The 20,420-nt window shown below is 39.7% G+C and overlaps 1 protein-coding gene across 8 annotated transcripts in view; it reads left to right on the top strand.

The window, feature by feature from the left end:
• Window positions 1-20,420, top strand: part of ASPH (aspartate beta-hydroxylase) — a 272,195-nt gene that overhangs the window by 235,725 nt on the left and 16,050 nt on the right. For all 8 annotated transcript variants that reach the window (XM_077166854.1, XM_077166851.1, XM_077166849.1 and 5 more), the window contains 2 exons: window positions 6,992-7,083; window positions 7,455-7,588. In XM_077166854.1, coding sequence (XP_077022969.1) covers window positions 6,992-7,083; window positions 7,455-7,588 — 226 coding nt within the window. The remainder of the gene's footprint in view (window positions 1-6,991; window positions 7,084-7,454; window positions 7,589-20,420) is intronic.

The raw sequence follows: 20,420 nt of genomic DNA, 5'->3' as shown, positions 1-20,420 counted from the left end.
TTGCTGGCAGTCTGTATCTCAGTTTTTGCCTCCATCACATGGCGGTCTTTCTCCTCTTTTGTCTCCTCCTATGTCTAAATCCTCTACTTGTAGGAACTCTAGTCATAATGGATTAAGACCTATCCAGATTCACTTTCGTCTCACTTTACTAATACATCTTCACAGACCTTCTTTGCAAAGGAGTTCACAGCCACAAGACTGGGGGTGCAGACTCATAGGTGTTCTTTGTGGGGACATGATTCAATCCATAATAGGCAGTGACCATGCCATTCTGGCATAACTGAAAAGCCCCCTCTATACTTACCAATGTCTTTGAAAGGAGCTTCATTTCTTCTCTTACAAAGGACATGATGTTGCATGCTGAACTGAAATCACCATGAGTCTGAGTGATTAGAAATGTAACAAGGGAATGGCAATACAATAGTAATGAGTGTCCAAGCTCTTCAACAATAGGAAATGGTTCCCAGGCAGCTTTGCAGCCCAGGCACATGAAAGGGCTCCAGTATATGTGTGTTCAGTGGATTAATTTATCAATCTATCTTTCAAGTGAGGGGCACTGCATTTTTCTGTAAGGCCCTTTCCAATTCTCTTCTTGAAAAACCAAGTTAACCCAGGTTGACAACAGCTATATGAAGTGAATCCGTTTTGAAGACTAACCACATGTTACACATCCTCAGCTCAACCAGATAAAGCAAGGGGATGATGAGCAATCAGGTTGCATTAAAGGATGGTAAGCACAGTGTTTATTCTCAAGGATGCTCTCAGAATGGTTTGCACTTAAGAGGAAGAGGAGCTCTTTCAGTAACATTTGCAAAAGTGTGTCAACCAGGAAAGAGAGCACATTTGTGATTTCAAGTGATTCTCAGTTTTTCCAACAAGATTTTTAAATGGAGCTATGAGGTCACTATGTGAGCAGCATGCTGATTTATCTCTTGGCATTTCACTAAGCTGAGTCAATTCTCTTGACACTTAAGAGCTCACCAATACATCTCAAAATTTGGTTCCATTAGCATCCTTATGCTTGTTAGAAGTCATTGGGTGTCCTAGAGCCATGCACTGGAATAGCAGGCATTCTGGCAGTAATTTCCAGATACCATCATCTCTGCTTAAAAAAAACAAAGAGGTGTTTTAATAAAGTTTAATCAATCAAAGTATTACAGGGCCTCTAAAGGTATTAAGTGGGGAAACAGAAAAAAAATGAAGCAAAATTATTTAGTTGTAGTCAACATTTTGACTTTTAAGCTTTCATGTATGTGTTAGTTTGCAAGCTGCCAGAATGTGGTATACCAGAACTGGACGAACTTTTAAAAACGGAAAGTTACAAGTTTATATCTCTAAGTTTATAAAAATATCCAAACTAAGGCATCCAGGAAAAGATACCATAATTCAAGAAAAGCCAATACTTCTGGATCACCTCTGTCAGCTGGAAAGACATGCTGGTCCCTTGCTTGTCCCTTGCTCCTAGGCTCTATTTATTTCAGCCTCTTTTCCTTTGGGGGTTCCTCACATTGCTTCTTGGGGGCTGGCTTTCATCTCTTGGCTTCCCTTGGCTCTCTCCAGGTTCTGGCTTGTTTAACAACTCATGGAGACATCTTCTGGGCTCCAAGCATCTCCAAACATCTGGGTCTCTGTTCTCCACATGTCAGCATCTGTCTCAGCTCTGGGCTCAAAAACTCCTGTTGGCTCAGTCGTTTTTGAAGTTTCTGTAAAATATTTCAACTTTTAAAAAATGCCCGTAAACTAATAAAGACCCACCTGGAATGGGTGGAGTCACATCTCTGTCTAATCAAAATGTCATACCCATAACTGGGAGTGCCACATTTCTGAAGATAATTTAATCAAAAGTTTCCACATACAATATTGATTAAAAGAAAGGGCTGCCTCCACAAGATTGAAACAGGATTAAAACATGGCTTTTCTGGGGTACATAATACTTTCAAATCAGCACAACATGTTTTTATTATAACCAACTTTACACAAATTATCCAAAGTAATCTCTTAGAATGTTTGTTTGGTTTTTATTTTTTTTTTAATTTTCCTGGTATCTTTGTTAAATCCTTCCCATTGAATGGAATAAAAAAAGATCATTGATTTGCTTTTTGTTGTATTATGATTGTTTCTAATTCCTGCTTTTATAGTTTCTTCCTATTATTTTTGTTTACTTTATTGCCCTTTTAAACTTTTTAACTGGAACTCCTTTGCAAATTTATTTTATTTCTTCCTTTTTAATATAAGCATTTAAGGCTATGGACTGACCAACCTCTGGATACAGCTTTGGACTTATTACATAAGCTGTAATATATAATATTTTCACTTATGTAATCCTACCTGCCCCACCCCCCCAAAAAAGAGGACTGCATTTGTTTCATGATTCCCATTTTGACTCAAAGTAATTTAGATGTGTGTGTCTGTGTATGTGTCTTCTTTTATGGGTATGTATTTCCCAATTAGTCTGAGTTGCTTCAACTTTTAAACATTAATTTCTAGTTGTATTTTATTATTATTATAAGAAAATATAGCTCACATAATTTCTTTTTTGGGGAAGTTTTATTAGGGCCTTTACTTTGTAGGTCCAGGCTAGTAGGAGAGATTCAGTAATGTATTTTCTGGAAACAGATTCACAATTTTGAGAATAATTAGGAAGGCAGGAAGTATCATAGCTTGCATAGGACCAGGTGTTATCCCAGAAGGCAGATGGCCTTCCAGGTGCAGCAGCTTGGAGGCAGAGAAGAGTGAATCCTATGGGGTTGGGGTGCCGAGGAGCAGAGGGAGAGACACTGAAGAGGCTAATGAATTTTCCACTCGTTGAAGACGTATGGATCATCTAGTTAGGAAAGGATGCTGCTAGGTAATTGAATCACAGCTTCAAGGCTGTGATTGAAAGTCTTGTTTCTATCCAAATAGGAATCATGGCAGGCCAAATTGTATAGTTAGTACTGACTACATTCCTTTTAAAATGATCAGCTTACTAGAGTTTGAAAAGAGACAGAATCAGAAAATCTAAATAATGTTTTTTTTCCAACAAATATGTTTTTAAATTCCCATGTGAATGTTAAGGAATATCTCTTTTTCTCACATATTAAAAAGGAACACTAAATTATACTGTAAGCTGAGGTCAGCAAAGGCACCACACATGTGCTGTCATTCTTCCAGAATCCACAGGAAATAGTGTAAACTGATCCCAGTAGTCTTTCTAGTTAGGTTCAAACTGAACCTCTGAATCCTTCTCAACACAGTGTGCTAGGCAGTCTCTATCAACTGATCAGAGTCATCATGTAAGATTGAACCTATTGTCATCCCAGCCCTAGAGCCTTGAACCTTAAGGATAGCCCCCAAGACCATTAAAAATCAATACCCAACACCATTAAAAATCAATACCCAACACCATGAATATCCCTTATAAAGTGTATTCAAGTATAAATAATAGTAAAGGCATTCCTTCACATGAGCATTGGCAATAGGTTCTTATCTCATCACTTCTTAGGAGTTACTTTAAACTTGATGCGAATGTGAGAACATATTTGGAAGCCACATATATCCAATAAGGATTTAATATGCAAAATATATAAAGAAATCCTATATCTCAACAATAAAAGGGCAGACAACCCATTAAATGGTAAAAGACTTGAATAGACATTTCTCCAAAGGGGATATACAAATGCTCAAAAGGCACATAGAAAGATTCTCAATATCATTAACTATTAGGGAATTCAAATAAAAACCGCAATGAGACGCCATTTTACACTCACTAGAATGGCTACTCTTTTAAAAACAGAAAATTGCAAGTGTTGGAGAGGATGTCTAGAAATATGAACACTCATTAATTGCTGGTGGGAATGTGAAATGGTGCATCCATTGTGGAACGCAGTTTGGCAGGTCCTCAGAAATTTAAGTATTGAATTACCATATGGCCTGGCAATCCCGCTTCTAGGTTTATACCCAAAATAATTGAAAGCAGGGACTTGAATGGATATTTGCAAACTGATAGTCAAAGCAACATTATTCACAATTGCCAGAGATGGATATAATCCAAGGGTTCATCAACCAATAAATGGATAAACACAATATGGTATATAGATACTGAGGAAAATTACTCAGCCATAAAAAGGAATGAAATTCTGGTGCATGAGACAACATGGGTGAACCCGGGGCCAGGCTGTTGGTAGGGAATGGGGAGTTAATGCTTGAGTTATATGGAGTTTCTAGTTGGGTTTATTGTAAAGTTTTGGTAATGGATGGTGCTGATGCTAGCATGTCATTAACAAAACTGAATTATATATGTGAATGTGGTAAAAAACAGAAATTTTATGTTGTATATATGTTATTAGAATAAAATTACAAAAGGAAAAAAAAGTTGATGAGAAATTTGAAAACAACAACAAAACCCTACCAAGCCACATTGAGTTGCAGTTGCATGGACCATCTGAGTGATTTGCTCTAGCACAGCTGCAACAGAATGAAGAATTGTGTTCCAAAGCTGAGGCTCTGGAAAGCAGCACCCCCAGAGTTGAGTCCTGGCTGCCCTGCTTGTTAGCTGTGTGATGTGAGCACTTGACTGATCTCTCTGACCTCAGATTCCTCATCTGAAAACTGACAATGAAAGCAGTTCCTTAAGGATGGGTTTGTTATTAGAATCAGTAGCACTCGGCATAGGGGTTGATGCACAGTTCCCTAATAAATGATGACAATACCATATTACTATCACATAGTAATAGTACATTGTGAAAAAATAGCACGGGTGGAGAGGCAGTTTAAGGTCAAGGGTAACAGCATGGACCCTGAGTCCAATCTGGCTGGGTTCTATTCACAGCTCTGTCACTTACCAGTTGTGTGAGCCCTCTGTGGCTTGGTTCCTCTTCTGTAAATCACAACACTGGCAGTGCTACCATCCCCAGGGGCTGTGGGCCTCAGATCAGTGCTTCCATGAAAATAAAGCATGTTGAGCAATTCCTGGGCCACAGTGGGCACCAGGGAACTGGTGTTACATTCAGGCATCCTCAGGATCAAGTGTGAATAATTTAAACTACTACCGGCAATCCGCAAATGGCTATACAGCATTTTTCCCCTAAAGAGAATCTGTTTTGCTTACAGAGTAGAAAAGTTATGTAAGTCTAAATGATGAGTCCCTAGAGGTGCTGTCTAACCCAGTCCTGCGCAGATGGGGATCTTAGTGACACAATCCATTAGGTTAGTCATTGCCCATGATTCAGGTGAGACATGCCTGTTCTGAAAGTGACACATGCTCAGCCCTTACCACCTTGCCTGTGGAAAGTGTAGCCATCCCTAGACCCTGCAGATTGGATGAATGGAAAGCCAGGGCTCAAAAAGTGCTTTGTGCTGGCTTATGCAAGAATATGTTTGTTCAAAATGACATTCACCATTTAACTTCTTTTGGGCACTCCATTAATAACTAAAACATAGCAACTAATCTTTTACTCTGTTAAGAGGGAAAAAGGGATACTTATAAAAAGCTAATATAGATCAGTTGTTTTCCAAAGGATTAAGGCCCGTTTGAGAATATCTTTAGGTTGCGTATCCTTTAACCCTCACTTTATTCCCAGTGCATCATTATCTTTGAACACAACTAACATTAATTAATTAATTAAAATTAAACTCAGCTTTAGATGCAGCAATCCCATGTAGGAAACTTGAATAGTGTGTGTGTGTGTGTATGTGTGTGTGTATTTTAAAACCTATTGTTTTATTCACCATAAGAGTGAATGAGGCTGTGTGTACTCCTGAGAACAACTTCTCCTGCAAATGGTGATGAAATGTGCTTGGCCCAGGGATGCTTAAGGCCATCTCAGAATCTATGTTCCTGCCAAAGTCCTTCACAGAAAACAGGCCTGGGGTACAGAGACTAATTACTTAGAATCTAACTCAAACCAACAGAGTAGCGGTAGCGGCCGCATAGGCTGAGCTTAGCCCTCAGAAGACCCTGCCTTTAACATGGGAGAACATACACTTGGCTGGATGCACTGCCTTTGGGTACCTGTCATTGGTATCTAGTATTATGAGACTCGGGTTGGTTCACCCCTTGAAGTTCTCTTTCCCCCTTCACTCAAATCCGATTCTTTGTCAACATATAAAGGATGGTCTGAACATTAAAAAAGATGTCCAATTCCAGTTAAAGATGGTGTTCAGACAACTCTTTAATATAGTCTTTGAAATCCATTTGTAGTTTAGAAATATAGTATACGCTATTTTCCTTCCTTAGCAGGTATATGACTTTCCTGTAGCCACTGTGACAAATTACCACAAACTTAGTGACTTAAAACAACAGACATTTATTATCTTACAGTTCTGAAGTTCAGATGTTCAAAATGGTCTCCTAGGGCTAAAATCAAAGTGCCAGCAGGGCCATTGTGCTGAGGCTATAGGGAGAGTCAGCTATCTTGTCTTTTCCAGTTTCTTCATGCTCCCTGCATTCCTTGGCTCACAGCTCTTTCCTTCTTCAAAGCCATCAGTGTCTGGTTGAGTCTTTCTCTCACTGCCTCATCCTCACACTGACTTTTCTGCCTCCCTCTTCTTCATTTAAGGGAACTCTTTTGACTACATTGGGCCCACCTGGATAATGCAGTATAGTCTCCTTATTTTGTAGTTAGCTGATTAGCAATCATAATTGCATCTGCATCCTTGGTTCTCCCTTGCCATGCCTGAAAACATATTCACAGGTTCTGGGGCCTAGGTTGTGGACCTCTTTTAGGGACAGTCATTCTGCCTACTCCAAGGCAGGGGGAAAAAGCATTCAACGATGCTCTGTATTATTAGACATCCTTAGTCAAATAAACCAGCATCACCTGGGGAAATTAGAGTCCCGCTCTGCCAACCGCTATCTGTCTGAGCAAGACACCTTGCCTTCCTGTATTTACTCGGCTTCTCATTCCTAAAGTGAGGGCGACAGTTATCGTTTGCATCTGGTCAGACCTGGATGAGTGAAGGCCTTACTCCAGTTTGCTCCTAATGATAATTTTGTCCTTTATTGTTCTAGGAAGGAAAAATGAAAATGCCTGTAAAGGAGCTCCTAAAACCTGTGCTTTACTGGAAACGTTTCCTGAGACCACAGGATGCAGAAGAGGGCAGGTACCACTGATGTGTCCAGTGCTGAGAAGGATAGAATGAGCTATCAGAAATGAGGGAAGGCTGACCTTCATTGTAGAAAGAAATTATAGCTCCCTTGGCCCAGTGAATGCCTCTTGTTTTCACTTCCTTTTTCATGAAGCAGTTTCTTGTGGTTGACATCAGAGTCAAAGGTAGGAAGTGCTCAGTGTTTCTCACTTTGTGGAAAATACGAGTGCATATTTTTAGTTCCTTCACAAAGAAACGAGGTGAGATGTAAGTTCTGAGCCTTACATAGGCTCTCACGTCCGAATTGAGTGGTGTCATCACACTAATCTAGCAGTTCCCCCGCTTCTCGATAAACGGCTGAATGCAGTGTTGTGTTTTCTGCACAGATCAAATATTCGGTAATGCACCCCGGAACACATGTGTGGCCTCACACAGGGCCCACCAATTGTAGGCTCCGAATGCACCTGGGCTTGGTGATTCCCAAGGAAGGCTGCAGGATCCGGTGTGCCAATGAGACCAGGTATGTTTCCTCTCACCATTTTCTCCTCACCCACCACCTCTGAGGATGAGTGTTCAGTCATAGCAGAGTTGCATTTAGCTGGATTTATTTATCTTCTTTTGTAGCTGAAATAGGCTGGGGTCTGAGGTATTAACCCAACCTCTTTAGCCTTGTTCCTCTCTGAGCCTTCTGTTAGTCTGGAGGAACCAGCCAATCCTAGGCTGCCATGTTTCTGTCTTCCCAGAGTACTCTCCTGGTTGACCAGCTTTCTTTCTTCTCCCACTAGAATGGACAGACTTAGGTTTGGAGTCAACTGGCATGTTCCAAGCACCTGCCCAGGAGAGGCACTGTGCTTGTGCTTTACGCTTTGACTTACTCCTAAGTACAAGAGCATCCCCTTCTGAAATAAACACTGGTAATATTGTATGTCTTCCTCTAGAGGAGCCAGCATGGTGCAATGGAAGCAGACTAACTTTTAGATCCCAGCTCTGTCACTTAATCTTGTGTGACCTTGGCTTCATCTCTTGGAGCCTCAGACTCCTTGTTTACAAAATTGATAATGATCATATCTTCTTGGCTGCGTATTGTGGGTGTTAAGTGACATGATGCATACAGGCTCTAGCATCAGCAGGAACTGGATGGTTATTGGGTCCCCATCTCCTCCCCCTGCCTTTCCCTTCCCTAAATAAGCAGGTTTCTTCAATATCCTGTGAACAACTCCATTTGCTCTGGCTTTGTGCCTCTAATCCTGTTACTCCTATCACCCTTTTCACCTATTCAAAATAAACCTATTACTAAAGATCCAATTGAGTTCCCTAAAAATGGGACTTCTGTTCTGACTTCTTGGAATATTTAGAGTGTCCATATTCCTGTTCTCTGCCTTCTATTGCTTTTTTATTGTTTAATACCTATTAGCCTATTCTCTACAATGAAGCCAGAAGCTCCTGGAGAGCAGGAACAAAGTGGTTGTCTTCTTACACATTTCTTGCCACACCTAGTAGAGGTCTAAGTGAAGGATGAGTATCTGGGTTTCTCCATGGCTGTTCATTTGGAGGTTGGCAGATCCCCATGTGGATGGGGCACATCTGCATGAGGTGCCACAGGAGGTTGAGGGGCAAATCAGTCAAGGCTTTCCTCTGCCTGATGTGTCTAATTGGGAAGATAGACCAGTATCAACTGTCATATAATTCACAAGACTGACACAGATAAAATGCTACAGATGGGTCGGTGGGCAAAGAGCCCACATGCAGCTGCCATTTGGGAATCCTGAAGGTGGTGGATTGTAAGACAGGTAATACCATCCAGGCTGAGAGGACAGCATCTGCAAAGGCAGAGACCAAAAGTTATGGGTAACATATAAAGAATATTGAGTGTTTTCAGTACCAATAGTGTAGGCAACATAGAGAGTAAGGTTGGAAAGTAAGTGAAAGAGTAGATTAGAAGGTAAATCACAGAATACTTTGAATACCAGATGAGTAGGATCAGACCTTTTTGGGAAATTATTTTGGCAGTCATGGATGGACTCCAAAGTGGGGAGATGGGAAGAGCAGTTAACGGGTTGTGACAGTGGCCCAGCCAAGAGGTAATGAGAGGGTGCTGGAAAAATATGGGAAGGAGAGAGCAAATTTGACTCAGGTGAATTTTGTGCTGGTGCAAAGGAGAGGAAGGTCCAAGATGACTCCAATTTCAGACTTTGGTCAGTAAGAGGAGGAGAATGGTTTAGCATATATTGGGAATGTGGGAGGAGTGAGGCAAATTCAGGGAAAAGGATGAGTTCTGCTTTTATATACATTTTATTTAAGTTGCCATTGGAACATAGTGATTGCAACATTGAGTAGATGGTTGAGGATAGAGGCCAGCCACTCAGGAGAGAAGTCAAGTCTAGCAATAAAATTTGAGAGTCAGGCTTAGCAGAAGAATCCATAGGAAGCCTGAGAGGCAGTGGAGTGATGGCAGAAAGGAAAAGAATCTTTAGACACACCTACATTTAGAAGACCAAAAGAGGAGGAAAAACAAAGGAGATGGGGAAAGAGATGGTAGGTTTGGGAGGACCAGGAGGAGAGAGTAGAGATGGGTGAACAGGTAGAAGTTTCTTCCAAGATGCAATGAATCTAATGGAACCTTTGGGAACTCAGTTGCCAACTATTAGCAAACAGTATCCCTTCCTTTGGTCTGCAGGATCTCTCTGCCAAAGGGAAGAGGGGTGGGGACATGGTGGGGGAACCCAGGGAATATGAAGAGGAGGTGGGGAAAAGTTGGGGGAAGTGGAGGTCAACAAGACAAGCCATGAAGATGGCTAAGAGCCTCAGGGCTTGTTCTGTGAGTACTGCCTGAGGATTTTAAGACTTGTTCCTCTCCTTTCCTCTCTTATTTCCTTTCCTTTCTACTCCCTCTTCTTCCTTTCTCCCTTTGTTTCTCTCTCTCTCTTTCTTCTTTCATTCATTCCTATCAGTTTTGCTTATAGATACTTGGAGCAAAATCACATAATAAAAATCCATTTAAGGGTGCATGGGTGGTTCAGTGGTAGAATGTTCGCCTTCCATGCGGGAGGCCCAGGTTTGACTCCTGGGCCATGCACCCTGTCCCCCAAAAAAATCCATTTAGAAAAAAGGGGAGAGAGAAAGGTTTGAAACTGATCCTGTTCATTAGTGGCTGGAGGCAGTAAGAGAAAACCCAGGCTGGAAGAAGGGGTATGACAGTCTAGAAGGGGAGCAGGTAGGCAGTGCTGAGGCTGAAAGGAGAAAGCATGGAGGACTCAAAATGCAGAAGGGACACTGGGAGACCAGCCCCAGTAACCCACTAACTGATGCCTTCTATGCCAGCAGCCTCCCAGCAAACACCTATGGGACCATGCTTGGCCACTGGAAATGGCTGCCAAGTTTAAAACATGCTGGCTTCACTGTCTTCACCTGCTGGAGAGAGGGAATGGTTATAAGCCCTGGGATGCAACTCACACTGAGCATGATCTCGATAAGACTTAATTTGATAACCCCTCCTTTCCCACCGTGCTAAAATATAACCACTGCACATGACAATAAGGAGCCACTGCTAACAGTCATTTGCAGACCTTTTTCAAAAGTAGTTGCCACTCACCTCCCTACTGTTGGGCCAGTGGGGCCGTGGTGTAGAGAATGAAATGCTTCACATTCTGTCCTGCATGTATGGCCTGGGAGCCTCAGTGCCCTTTCTCCGTCATGGGTGCCAGTCAAAGATCATTCTCCATGGCCCCATTCTTGTACTTCCTTTATGATGTGTTATCTTCTCCATTCTTAATCACCCTCAGCTCAAAGATGGTTGGATTGGGCTTAGTACTTAATTACAAAAAGTGTTTTTCATAGAGAAGTGGGTCAATTAGTGCTGTGTAATGTTTATAGTGAAAATAGCTAGCTATTTAAATAGTAGACAGATGGTTTATAAATATCTGAGGACAGAAAGAGTGTAGGATGAAATCTGGAAGTTTCATGCTGTGATTGCAGAAATATAATTGGCATGGAAAGAGAAACACATACCAAGAAATCAGGCTCCCCTGTGCTAGCTGTCAGGAAGCCATTTTTCAGAGTTTCTTGACTTCCAAAACAGGAGGTTGCTTGCAGCAGTTTGTGCATTGTAGTTCTCGGGTATTAATAATCAGATTGCTGTTTCTTCCAAGCTATGGGAGTTCTGTCAGCGTGCATGTGGTTTATATATTCCATCACTGAAAAACACACCGCAGCTCTTTTTTCTGAAGATAAGCTTACAGGTTTGCAGATTTTGTCACTATAAACAAAATTGCCATGTAAAATTAATGCATGCTTTACTAATTACAAAACCGTTGCATGTTCCTTGTTCACATAAGCACAGTGAAAAAGTGAATATCATCTTTGATCCCAATACCCAGAGATATTTCCCAGACATATTTTCTAAAGATATATTCATGATGATAATGATGATGACAGCAATACTTTATACTGAACTCACTGTGTGCCAAGCACTGTTCTCAGCATTCTGCATATATTAACTTGTTTAATTCTGGCAACAATCCTATATAATTGGAATTATTAAAAATCCCTACTGTATAACTGAGGAGACTGAGGTATAAAGATGCTGAATAACTTGCTCAGGGCTATTCAGTTTCATAAGTACTGATATGGGAACTGGGATCCTTTCCCAGAAAGTCTGACTTGAGAGTCTGTGCTCCCCATAGCCTCTGTTTATAGATTTTGGGACTTGTTTTGGGGTTTGCTGTTGTTGTTCACAAGATGAGGTTCGTGCTACCCCCACAAAGTGATCACTTGGAATGATGGTTTTCATTTAGAGACAGCTGGGTAACAAGTAGAGAAAGCAGCTGGGGAGCCTGAGTTCCTGAGTTGTGTCACCCCAGCTAGGCCATGCTTTGGCATCTGTAAGATGAGCTCAGTAGCATTTTTTTTAACATTAGTGTTCATACAGTTCTCTGGGGTTTTTTTGTTGTTTTTATTCTAATAACATATATACAACCTAAAGTGTCCCCTTTAACCACATTCAAATGCAGAATCTGTTGGTGTTAATTTCATTCACAATCTGTGCTACCATCTCCACCGTCCAATTCCAAAATTTGTCCATCACCTCAAACAGAAACCCTGTACCAATATTCCATTGTATAGATAGGCCACATTTATATGGTCTTCTGTTGATGGACACTTGGGTTGCTTTTACCTTTGGGCAATTATGAATAACACTAAGAACATCAGGGTGCAAGTATCTGAGTGCCTGCCTTCAATTCTCTGGGGTATATGCCTAGAAGTGGGACTCCCGAGTCATTTGGTAATTCTGTACTTTCATTAGCAACCTTGACCCAGAGCTGACTGGACTTGAGTCAGTGGATAAACATGTCACCAGCAAATGAGAATTAATTGTTACCCTCATGGAGTGGCTGAGTTGTGAAGCAGCTTGGGGTGTTTCTAGGAAGGAATTCCTTCTTCCTCTCCTAGATAGGAGAGCCTTCCAAAGTATGAGACAACTGTGAGTAGTGACAGCGCAACCCTCCCAGAGCCTTGGTGTCGGTGAATCATCAGCCTGAAATGTTGAACAAAACCAGCATCTGTCACTTAGTGGCAGAACCAAGGATGTGATGTGGCAAAACCAAGGATATGAAGTGGCAACAAGCCATTTACGTCTTCTCTCTTTTTCTGTAGAAATAATAGCCCTTCTCAACTTACCTCAAGTATTTCATAGTACATATTTTCATGAATCTCTCAAGATTCCAATTAGAAAGGTTGTATAGAAGTCAGGCTGAAATATTAACAGTAAAAGAAACTTAATCCACCATGAATTATTGTTCAATGACAATATTTGTTTTGTTTTGTTCTTCATAAAGTGCCCAAGAAGATAACACAACTTACCATTTCTGAATAGCGTTATGGAATCTGCAAATTACCAAATCATTTAGAACCAAATATTTTCTCTTCTCCTGTCTTTCTTTGCTGGTTTCCTTGAAAACAGAATTGCCCTGCTCCACAAAATATACCCTCTTCCAGCTGAGTTGTGAAGTGACATTTTCCACAGATCACCACTAAAGCCAACCTACCCGGGGCTGTAGACCAAAAATGGCATTTTTTAATGAGATGCAATATGTTCCTAAAGGTTTCTTTGTTATTGAATAGTAATTTTGTCTTCTGTTTTCTTTCATCTAAGAAACTTTGTGGATTAACAACATCAAAAGGATTTCTTAACCCCTATTCTGTTAGCATGGTGGTGGTGGTAGTGTGTGTGTGTGTGTGTGTGTGTGTGTGTGTGTGTGTGTGTGCCTTTTTATACTCTCAGCTATAATTAATGCACATGCATGCAAATGTGGGCACCTCCATGAGGCCTGGAAGTTCCCATATTGAAATTTGTTGTGTTCCAAGCATTCATTTGTTGAACTGACTATTGGAAAGTTGGAATGCATTTTCCTATGGCAACAATAAATAATGTGAAGGTTCCTGGACCAGGCCCCCCAAACCTTAACTCATGATGTTTACTGTTAGGGTTTTAGAATCAGTGACTATATATAATAATGTTACCATGGGAAAATGCTTCTAGAGCTTTAACTAAGATCATATATTTTCATAAAAGTCTGTCAAGGGCACAGAAGTTATATGACCTGGGTCCAGAAACTCTTCCCCCTGTAACTTCAGGACACTTGCATAACGTCACTAAGCCTCAGTTGTTTGATCTGTTAAAGGGAAGAATAAAAGTTATGTCTTTGCACAGGTTTTTTGTGTGTGTCCAGTTTGAAATATTAAAGTAATCCATACATAATGCACTCAGCACTATCTTTACAAAGTAGGAGGTAGTAAATGTACTCATTGAATGTGAGCTGTTATCCCCTTACCTGATTGCTGCAGAAATGGCTGCGAACAGGGAGTGAACCCAATTCCTCCTATGTTCAGAGCATGTTCTTGTCCCTGGAGTTTGCACTGACATGGATGAATGTGGCGCTGTAGGTCCAGGCTGGGAGGGGCCAGAGCTGGTGAAAGAATGTACACATGGGGTGGTGATTTGATGGTCTTGAGGGCCAGGAGGGATGCTGGGGAAAATGAGTTGCAGCAGAACTGCTACAGAGAGCGTCTCCCTGCTATTTCTCCTTTTTCTGCTCATCCCCTCCTTGGAGCAAGAGATAGAGGAGAGGGGATGGGGGTGGCCACCCCATCTCACTGGCCTCATGAGTTTTCCTTTCCCACCCTCAGGGAAAACTGATGTAAGTCACTCTTTCCTCCTGAGAGGAGATCAGTTTGGTCTGGGAAAATCTGACTGGGGTCTATAGTAACCTAAGTAGACCCTCCTAAGGGGTGAGGGAAAGGCACCATACAGGCAGGGCAAGAAACAAAAGCACAAGAACTGAAAAATTCTGATCTGTTAAACAAAACCTAAGCTAGAGGACTAGAATAAACTGAACTGACTATCAAAGAACAAATAAACAAGAAAGTCATCCAGCAAGAAAATCCTAGGAAAAAAAAGTGAAAACAATCTCCAGAATAAACTAATTAAGGTAATTAAATATCTAGCCAGCAAAAAATAAAGAATCATGCTGGGAAAATTGAAGAAATGGCCCAGTCAAAGGAACAAACTAACAATTCAAATGAGATACAGGAGTTGAAACAATTAATTCAGAATGTTCAAATAGACATGGAAAACCTCATCAAAAATCAAATCAATGAATTGAGGGAGGATATAAAGAAGGCAAGAAATGAACAAAGAGAAGAAATTGAAAGTCTGAAAAAACAAATCACAGAACTTATGGGAATGAAAGGCACAGTAGAAGAGATGAAAAAAACAATGAAAACCTACAATGTCAGATTTCAAGAGGCAGAAGATAGGATTAGTGAACTGGAATATGGGACATCTGAAATCTGACAAGCAAAAGAAAATATAGGGAAAAGAATGAAAAAATATGAGCAGGGACTCAGAGAATTGAATGACAACATGAAGTGCATGAATATACGTGCTGTGGGTATCCCAGAAGGAAAAGAGAAGGGAAAAGGAGGAGAGAAATGAATGGAGAAAATTATCACTGAAAATTTTCCAACTCTTATGAAAGACTTAAAATTACAGATCCAAGAAGTTCAGCATACCCCAAATAGAACAAAATCAAATAGACATACTCCAGGACACTTACTAATCAGAATATCAGATGTCAAAGAGAAAGAGAGAATCTTGAAAGCAGCAAGAGAAAAACAATCTATCACATACAAGGGAAGCCCAATAAGACTATGTGTAGATTTCTCAGCAGAAACCATGGAGGCGAGAAGACAGTGGGATGATATATTTAAAATACTAAAAGAGAAAAATTGCCAACCAAGAATTCTATATCCAGCAAAACTGTCCTTCAAAAATGAGGGGTAAATTAAAACATTTGCAGACAAAAATTCACTGAGAGAATTTGTGACCAAGAGACTGGCTCTGCAAGAAATACTAAAGGGAACACTAGAGACAGATAAGAAAAGACAGAAGAGAGAGGTGTGGAGAAGAGTATAAAAATGAAGATATCAGTAAAGGTAAAAAAGAAGAAAAATTAGATATGATACATAAAATCCAAAAGGCAAAATGGTAGAAGAAAGTACTGTCCATGCAGCATAACACTAAACGTTAATAGATTAAATTCTCCAATCAAAAGACATAGACTGGAAGAATGGATTACAAAACAGGACCCATCTATATGCTACCTACAGGAAATGCTCTTAGACCCAAGGATAAACACTGGTTGAAAGTGAAAGGTTGGGAAAAGATATTCTATGCAAATAACAATCAGAAAAGAGCTGGAGCAGCTATACTAATATCCAACAAATTAGACTTCAATTGTAAAACAATTAAAAGAGACAAAGAAGGACAATATGTATTAATAAAAGGAACAACTCAACAAGAAGACACAACAATCATAAATATTTATGCACCGAGACAGAATGCTCCAAATTACATGAGGCAAATACTGAAAAGAGAAATAGACACATCTACCATAATAGTTGGAGACTTCAATTCCCCACTCTCATCAATGGACAGAACATCTAGACAGAGGATCAATAAAGAAACAGAGAATTTGAATAATACAATAAATGAGCTAGACTTAACAGACATATATGGAACATTACACCCCACAACAGCAGGTTACATCTTTTTCTCAAGTGCTGATGGATCATTCTCAAGGTTAGACCATACGCTGGGTCACAAAGCAAGTCTCCATAAATTTAAAAGATTGAAATCATACAAAACACCTTCCCAGACCATAAAGGAATGAAGCTGGAAATCAATAATAGGCAGAGTGCCAGAAAATTCACAAATATATGGAGGCTCAACAACACACTATTAAACAACCAGTGGGTCAAGGAAGAAATAACAAGAAAAATGAGTAAATATCTCGAGGCAAATGTAGATGAAAACACAACATATCAAAATTTATGGGATGTAGCAAAGGCAGTGCTAAGAGGGAAATTTATTGCCCTAAATGCCTATATCAAAAAAGAAGAAAGAGCAGAAATAGAGGAATGAACTGTCCACTTGGAAGAACTAGAGAAAGAACAGCAAATTAACCCCAAAGCAAGCAAAAGGAAAGAAATAATGAAGATTAGAGCAGAAATGAACTTGAGAACAAGAAAATCAACAAAACTACAAGTTGGTTCTATGAGAAAATCAATAAGATTGATGGACCCTTAGTGAGGTTGACAAAAAGGAAAAGAGAGAAGATGCAAATAAATAAAATCAGAAACAGAAGAGGACACATAACTTCTGACCCCACAGAAATAAAGGAAGTAATGAGAGGATACTATGAACAACTTTATGCTAATAAACTAGACAATGTAGACGAAATGGACAACTTCCTAGTAAGGCATGAACAACCAACATTGACTCAAGAAGAAATAGGTGACCTCAACAAACCAATCACAAATAAAGAAATTGAATTAGTCATTAAGAAGTTTCCCAAAAAGAAAATTCCAGGACCAGATGGCTCCACATGTGAATTCTGCCAAACATTCAAGAAAGAATTAGTACCAGTCCTGCTCAAACTCATCAAACAAATTGAAGAGGATGGAAAACTACCTAACTCATTCTATGAAGGCAACATCACCCTCATATCAGAGCCAGACAAAGATATTACAAGAAAAAAAAAATGGCAGACCAATCTCTCTAATGAATATAGATGCAAAAATTCTCAACAAAATTCTTGTAAATTGAATCCAGCAGCACATTAAAAAAATTATGCACCATGACCAAGTAGGATTCATCCCAGGTATGCAAGGATGGTTCAACATAAGGAAATCAATTAATGTAATACACCATATCAACAAATCAAAGAAGAAAAACCACATGATCATCTTGATTGATGCAGAAAAGGCATTTAACAAAATTCAACATCCTTTCTTGTTGAAAACACTTCAAAGGATAGGAATAGAAGGGAAGTTCCTCAACAAAATAAAGGGAATATATGAAAAGCCCACAGCTAACGTCATCCTCAATGGGGAAAACTGAAAACTTTCCCCCTAAGATCAGGAACAAGACAAGGATGTCCACTATTACCATTGTTATTCAACATTGTGTTTGAAGTTCTAGCCAGAACAATTAGACAAGAAAAAGAAATACAAGGCATAAAATTGGAACAGAAGAAGTAAAACTCATGCTGTTTGCAGATGATATGATACTATATGTCAAAACCCCTGAAAAGTCCACAGCAAAACTACTAGAGCTAATAAATGACTACAGCAAAGTGGCAGGTTACAAGATCAACAATAAAAAATCTGTAGTGTTTCTATACACTAGTAATGAACAATCTGAGGGAGAAATCAAGAAAAAAATTCCATTTACAATTACAACCAAAAGAATAAAATATTTAGGAATAAATGAACTAAAGATACAAAAGAGCTATACAAAGAAAGCTACAAGAAATTGTCAAAAGAAATTATGAAAGACCTAAATAAATGGAAAGGTATACCATGGTTCATGGATTGGAAGACTAAATAAAGTTAAGATGTCAATTCTACCTAAATTAATTTACAGATTAAATGCGATACCAATTAAAATCCCAAAAACTTAGTTTTCAGAAATAGAAAAAACAACAACCAAATTTATCTGGAAGGGCAGGCAGGGTACCCCAAATAGCTAAAAATACCATGAAAAAGAAAAATGAAGTTGGAGGCCTCACACTACCTGACTTTAAGGCGTATTACAAAGCTACAGTGGTTAAAACAGCATGGTGCTGGCATAAAGATAGATATACTGACCAATGGAATTGAATAGAGTATTCAGATATAGACCTTCTCCTCTATGGACAATTGATATTTGATGAGGTAATCAAGCCAACTCGCCTGGAACAGAACAGTCTCTTAATAAATTGTGCCTAGAGAACTAGATATCCACATGCAAAAGAATGAAAGAGGATCATATCTCACACCCTATACAAAAATTAACTCAAAATAGATCACAGACCTAAACATCAGATCTAAGACCATAAAACTCTTAGGAGAAAATGCAGGGAAATATATCAATCTTATAATAGGAGGCAGTTTCCTAGACCTTACATCCAAAGCATGAGCACTGAAGAAAGAAATAAGTAAATGGGAACTCCTCAAAATTAAACACTTTTGTGCATTAAAGACCTTCACCAAGAAAGTAAAAAGACAGCCTACACAATGGAAGACAATATTTGGAAATGATATATCAGATAAGGGTCTAGTATCCAGAATATATAAAGAGATTGTTCAACTCAACAACAAAAAGACAGACAACCCAATTACAAAATGGGCAAAAGACATGAACAGACACTTCTCAGAAGAGGAAATACAAAATGGCCAAAAGGCACATGAAAAGATGCTCAAATTTCCTGGCTATTAGGGAAATGCAAATCAAAACCACAATGAGATATCATCTCACACCCCCCAGAATGGTCATTATCAATAAAACAGAAAACGACAAGTGCTGGAGAGGATGTGGAGAAAGAGGCACACTTATCCACTATTGGTGGGAATGTCAAATGGTACAACCACTGTGGAAGGCAGTGTAGCGGTTCCTCAGGAAGTTAGGTCTAGAATTTCCATATGACCCAGCAATACCATTGCTAGGTATCTACTCAGAGGACATGAGGGCAAAAACACAAATGGACATTTGCATACCAACGTTTATAGCAGCATTATTTACAATTGCCAAGAGATGGAAACAGCCAAAATGTCCATCAACAGAAGAGTGGCTAAGCAAGCTGTGGTATATACATTTGATGGAATAGTATGCAGCTGTAAGACAGAATAAAGTCATGAAGCATGTTACAACATGGATGGGCCTTGAGGACATTATGCTGAGTGAGATTAGCCAGAAACAAAAGGACAAATACTGTATGTCTCACTGATATGAACTGACATTAGCGAATGAACTTGGAGAATTTCAGTTGGTAATGGAGACCATCAGGAGATAGAAATAGGGTAGATATTGGGTAATTGGAGCTGAAGGGATACAGACTGTGCAACAGGACTGATTGTAAAAATTCAGAAATGGATACCACAATACTATCTAGCTAATATAATAATAACTGAATGAAGCTGAATGTGAGAATGACAGTGGGAGGAGGCCTGGGGGCACAAATGAAATCAGAAGGAAAGATAGACAATAAAGACTGAGATGGTATAATCTAGTAATGCACAGAGTGTATAATGACAGTGACTAAATGTATAAATTTAAAAATGTTTCTGCATGAGGAAGAACAAAGGAATGCCAGTAATGCAGGGTGTTGAAAATAGATGGTAATTAATATTTTAAAACTTTGATGTATGTGTGAGACAAGCAAAAAATGTTAATTTGGTACAAAATTTGTATTTTGACTAGTGCATTTCCTAATATAAGTTATGTGGACAACTTAATCGAACACCACAGTACTTGGAATCTTGTGTAGGGCATGAGATTTCATAGTTTTGTCCAGAGTGATGCCCAGATAAATCCCAGAGCGACTTGAACAGTGAATAGGAAAGTATTTGCAGAATCCCCTAGGGGGAATGGTGAGAAAGGGGGAAAATTCAACTTCCCCACATGGAGAATTCTTAATATTCTCACAAGCAGTGTGGACAGCCAAAGCAATGGGCCAAGCCTCTAATCTTGGGATTTGTTCATATGAAACTTAATCCAGCAAAGGATAGGCCAAGCCTACTGAAAATTAGGCCTTAAGAGTCACCCCCAAGAGAACCTCTTCTGTTGCTCAGATATGGCCTCTCTCTCGGCTGACACAGCAAGCAAACTCACTGCCCTCCCCCTGTCTATGTGGGACATGACTCCCAGGGGTGTGGACCTTCCTGGCAACCTGGGACAGAAATCCTAGAATGTGCTGGAACTCAGCATCAAGGGATTGAGAAAACCTTCTCGACCAAAAGGGGAAAGAGTGAAA

The sequence above is a fragment of the Tamandua tetradactyla genome, chromosome 6 (genome assembly GCF_023851605.1).
Source record: "Tamandua tetradactyla isolate mTamTet1 chromosome 6, mTamTet1.pri, whole genome shotgun sequence".
Taxonomy (NCBI): domain Eukaryota; kingdom Metazoa; phylum Chordata; class Mammalia; order Pilosa; family Myrmecophagidae; genus Tamandua; species Tamandua tetradactyla.
Note: the sequence above shows the minus strand (reverse complement) of the source record. Positions and strands in the feature narration are given on the sequence as shown.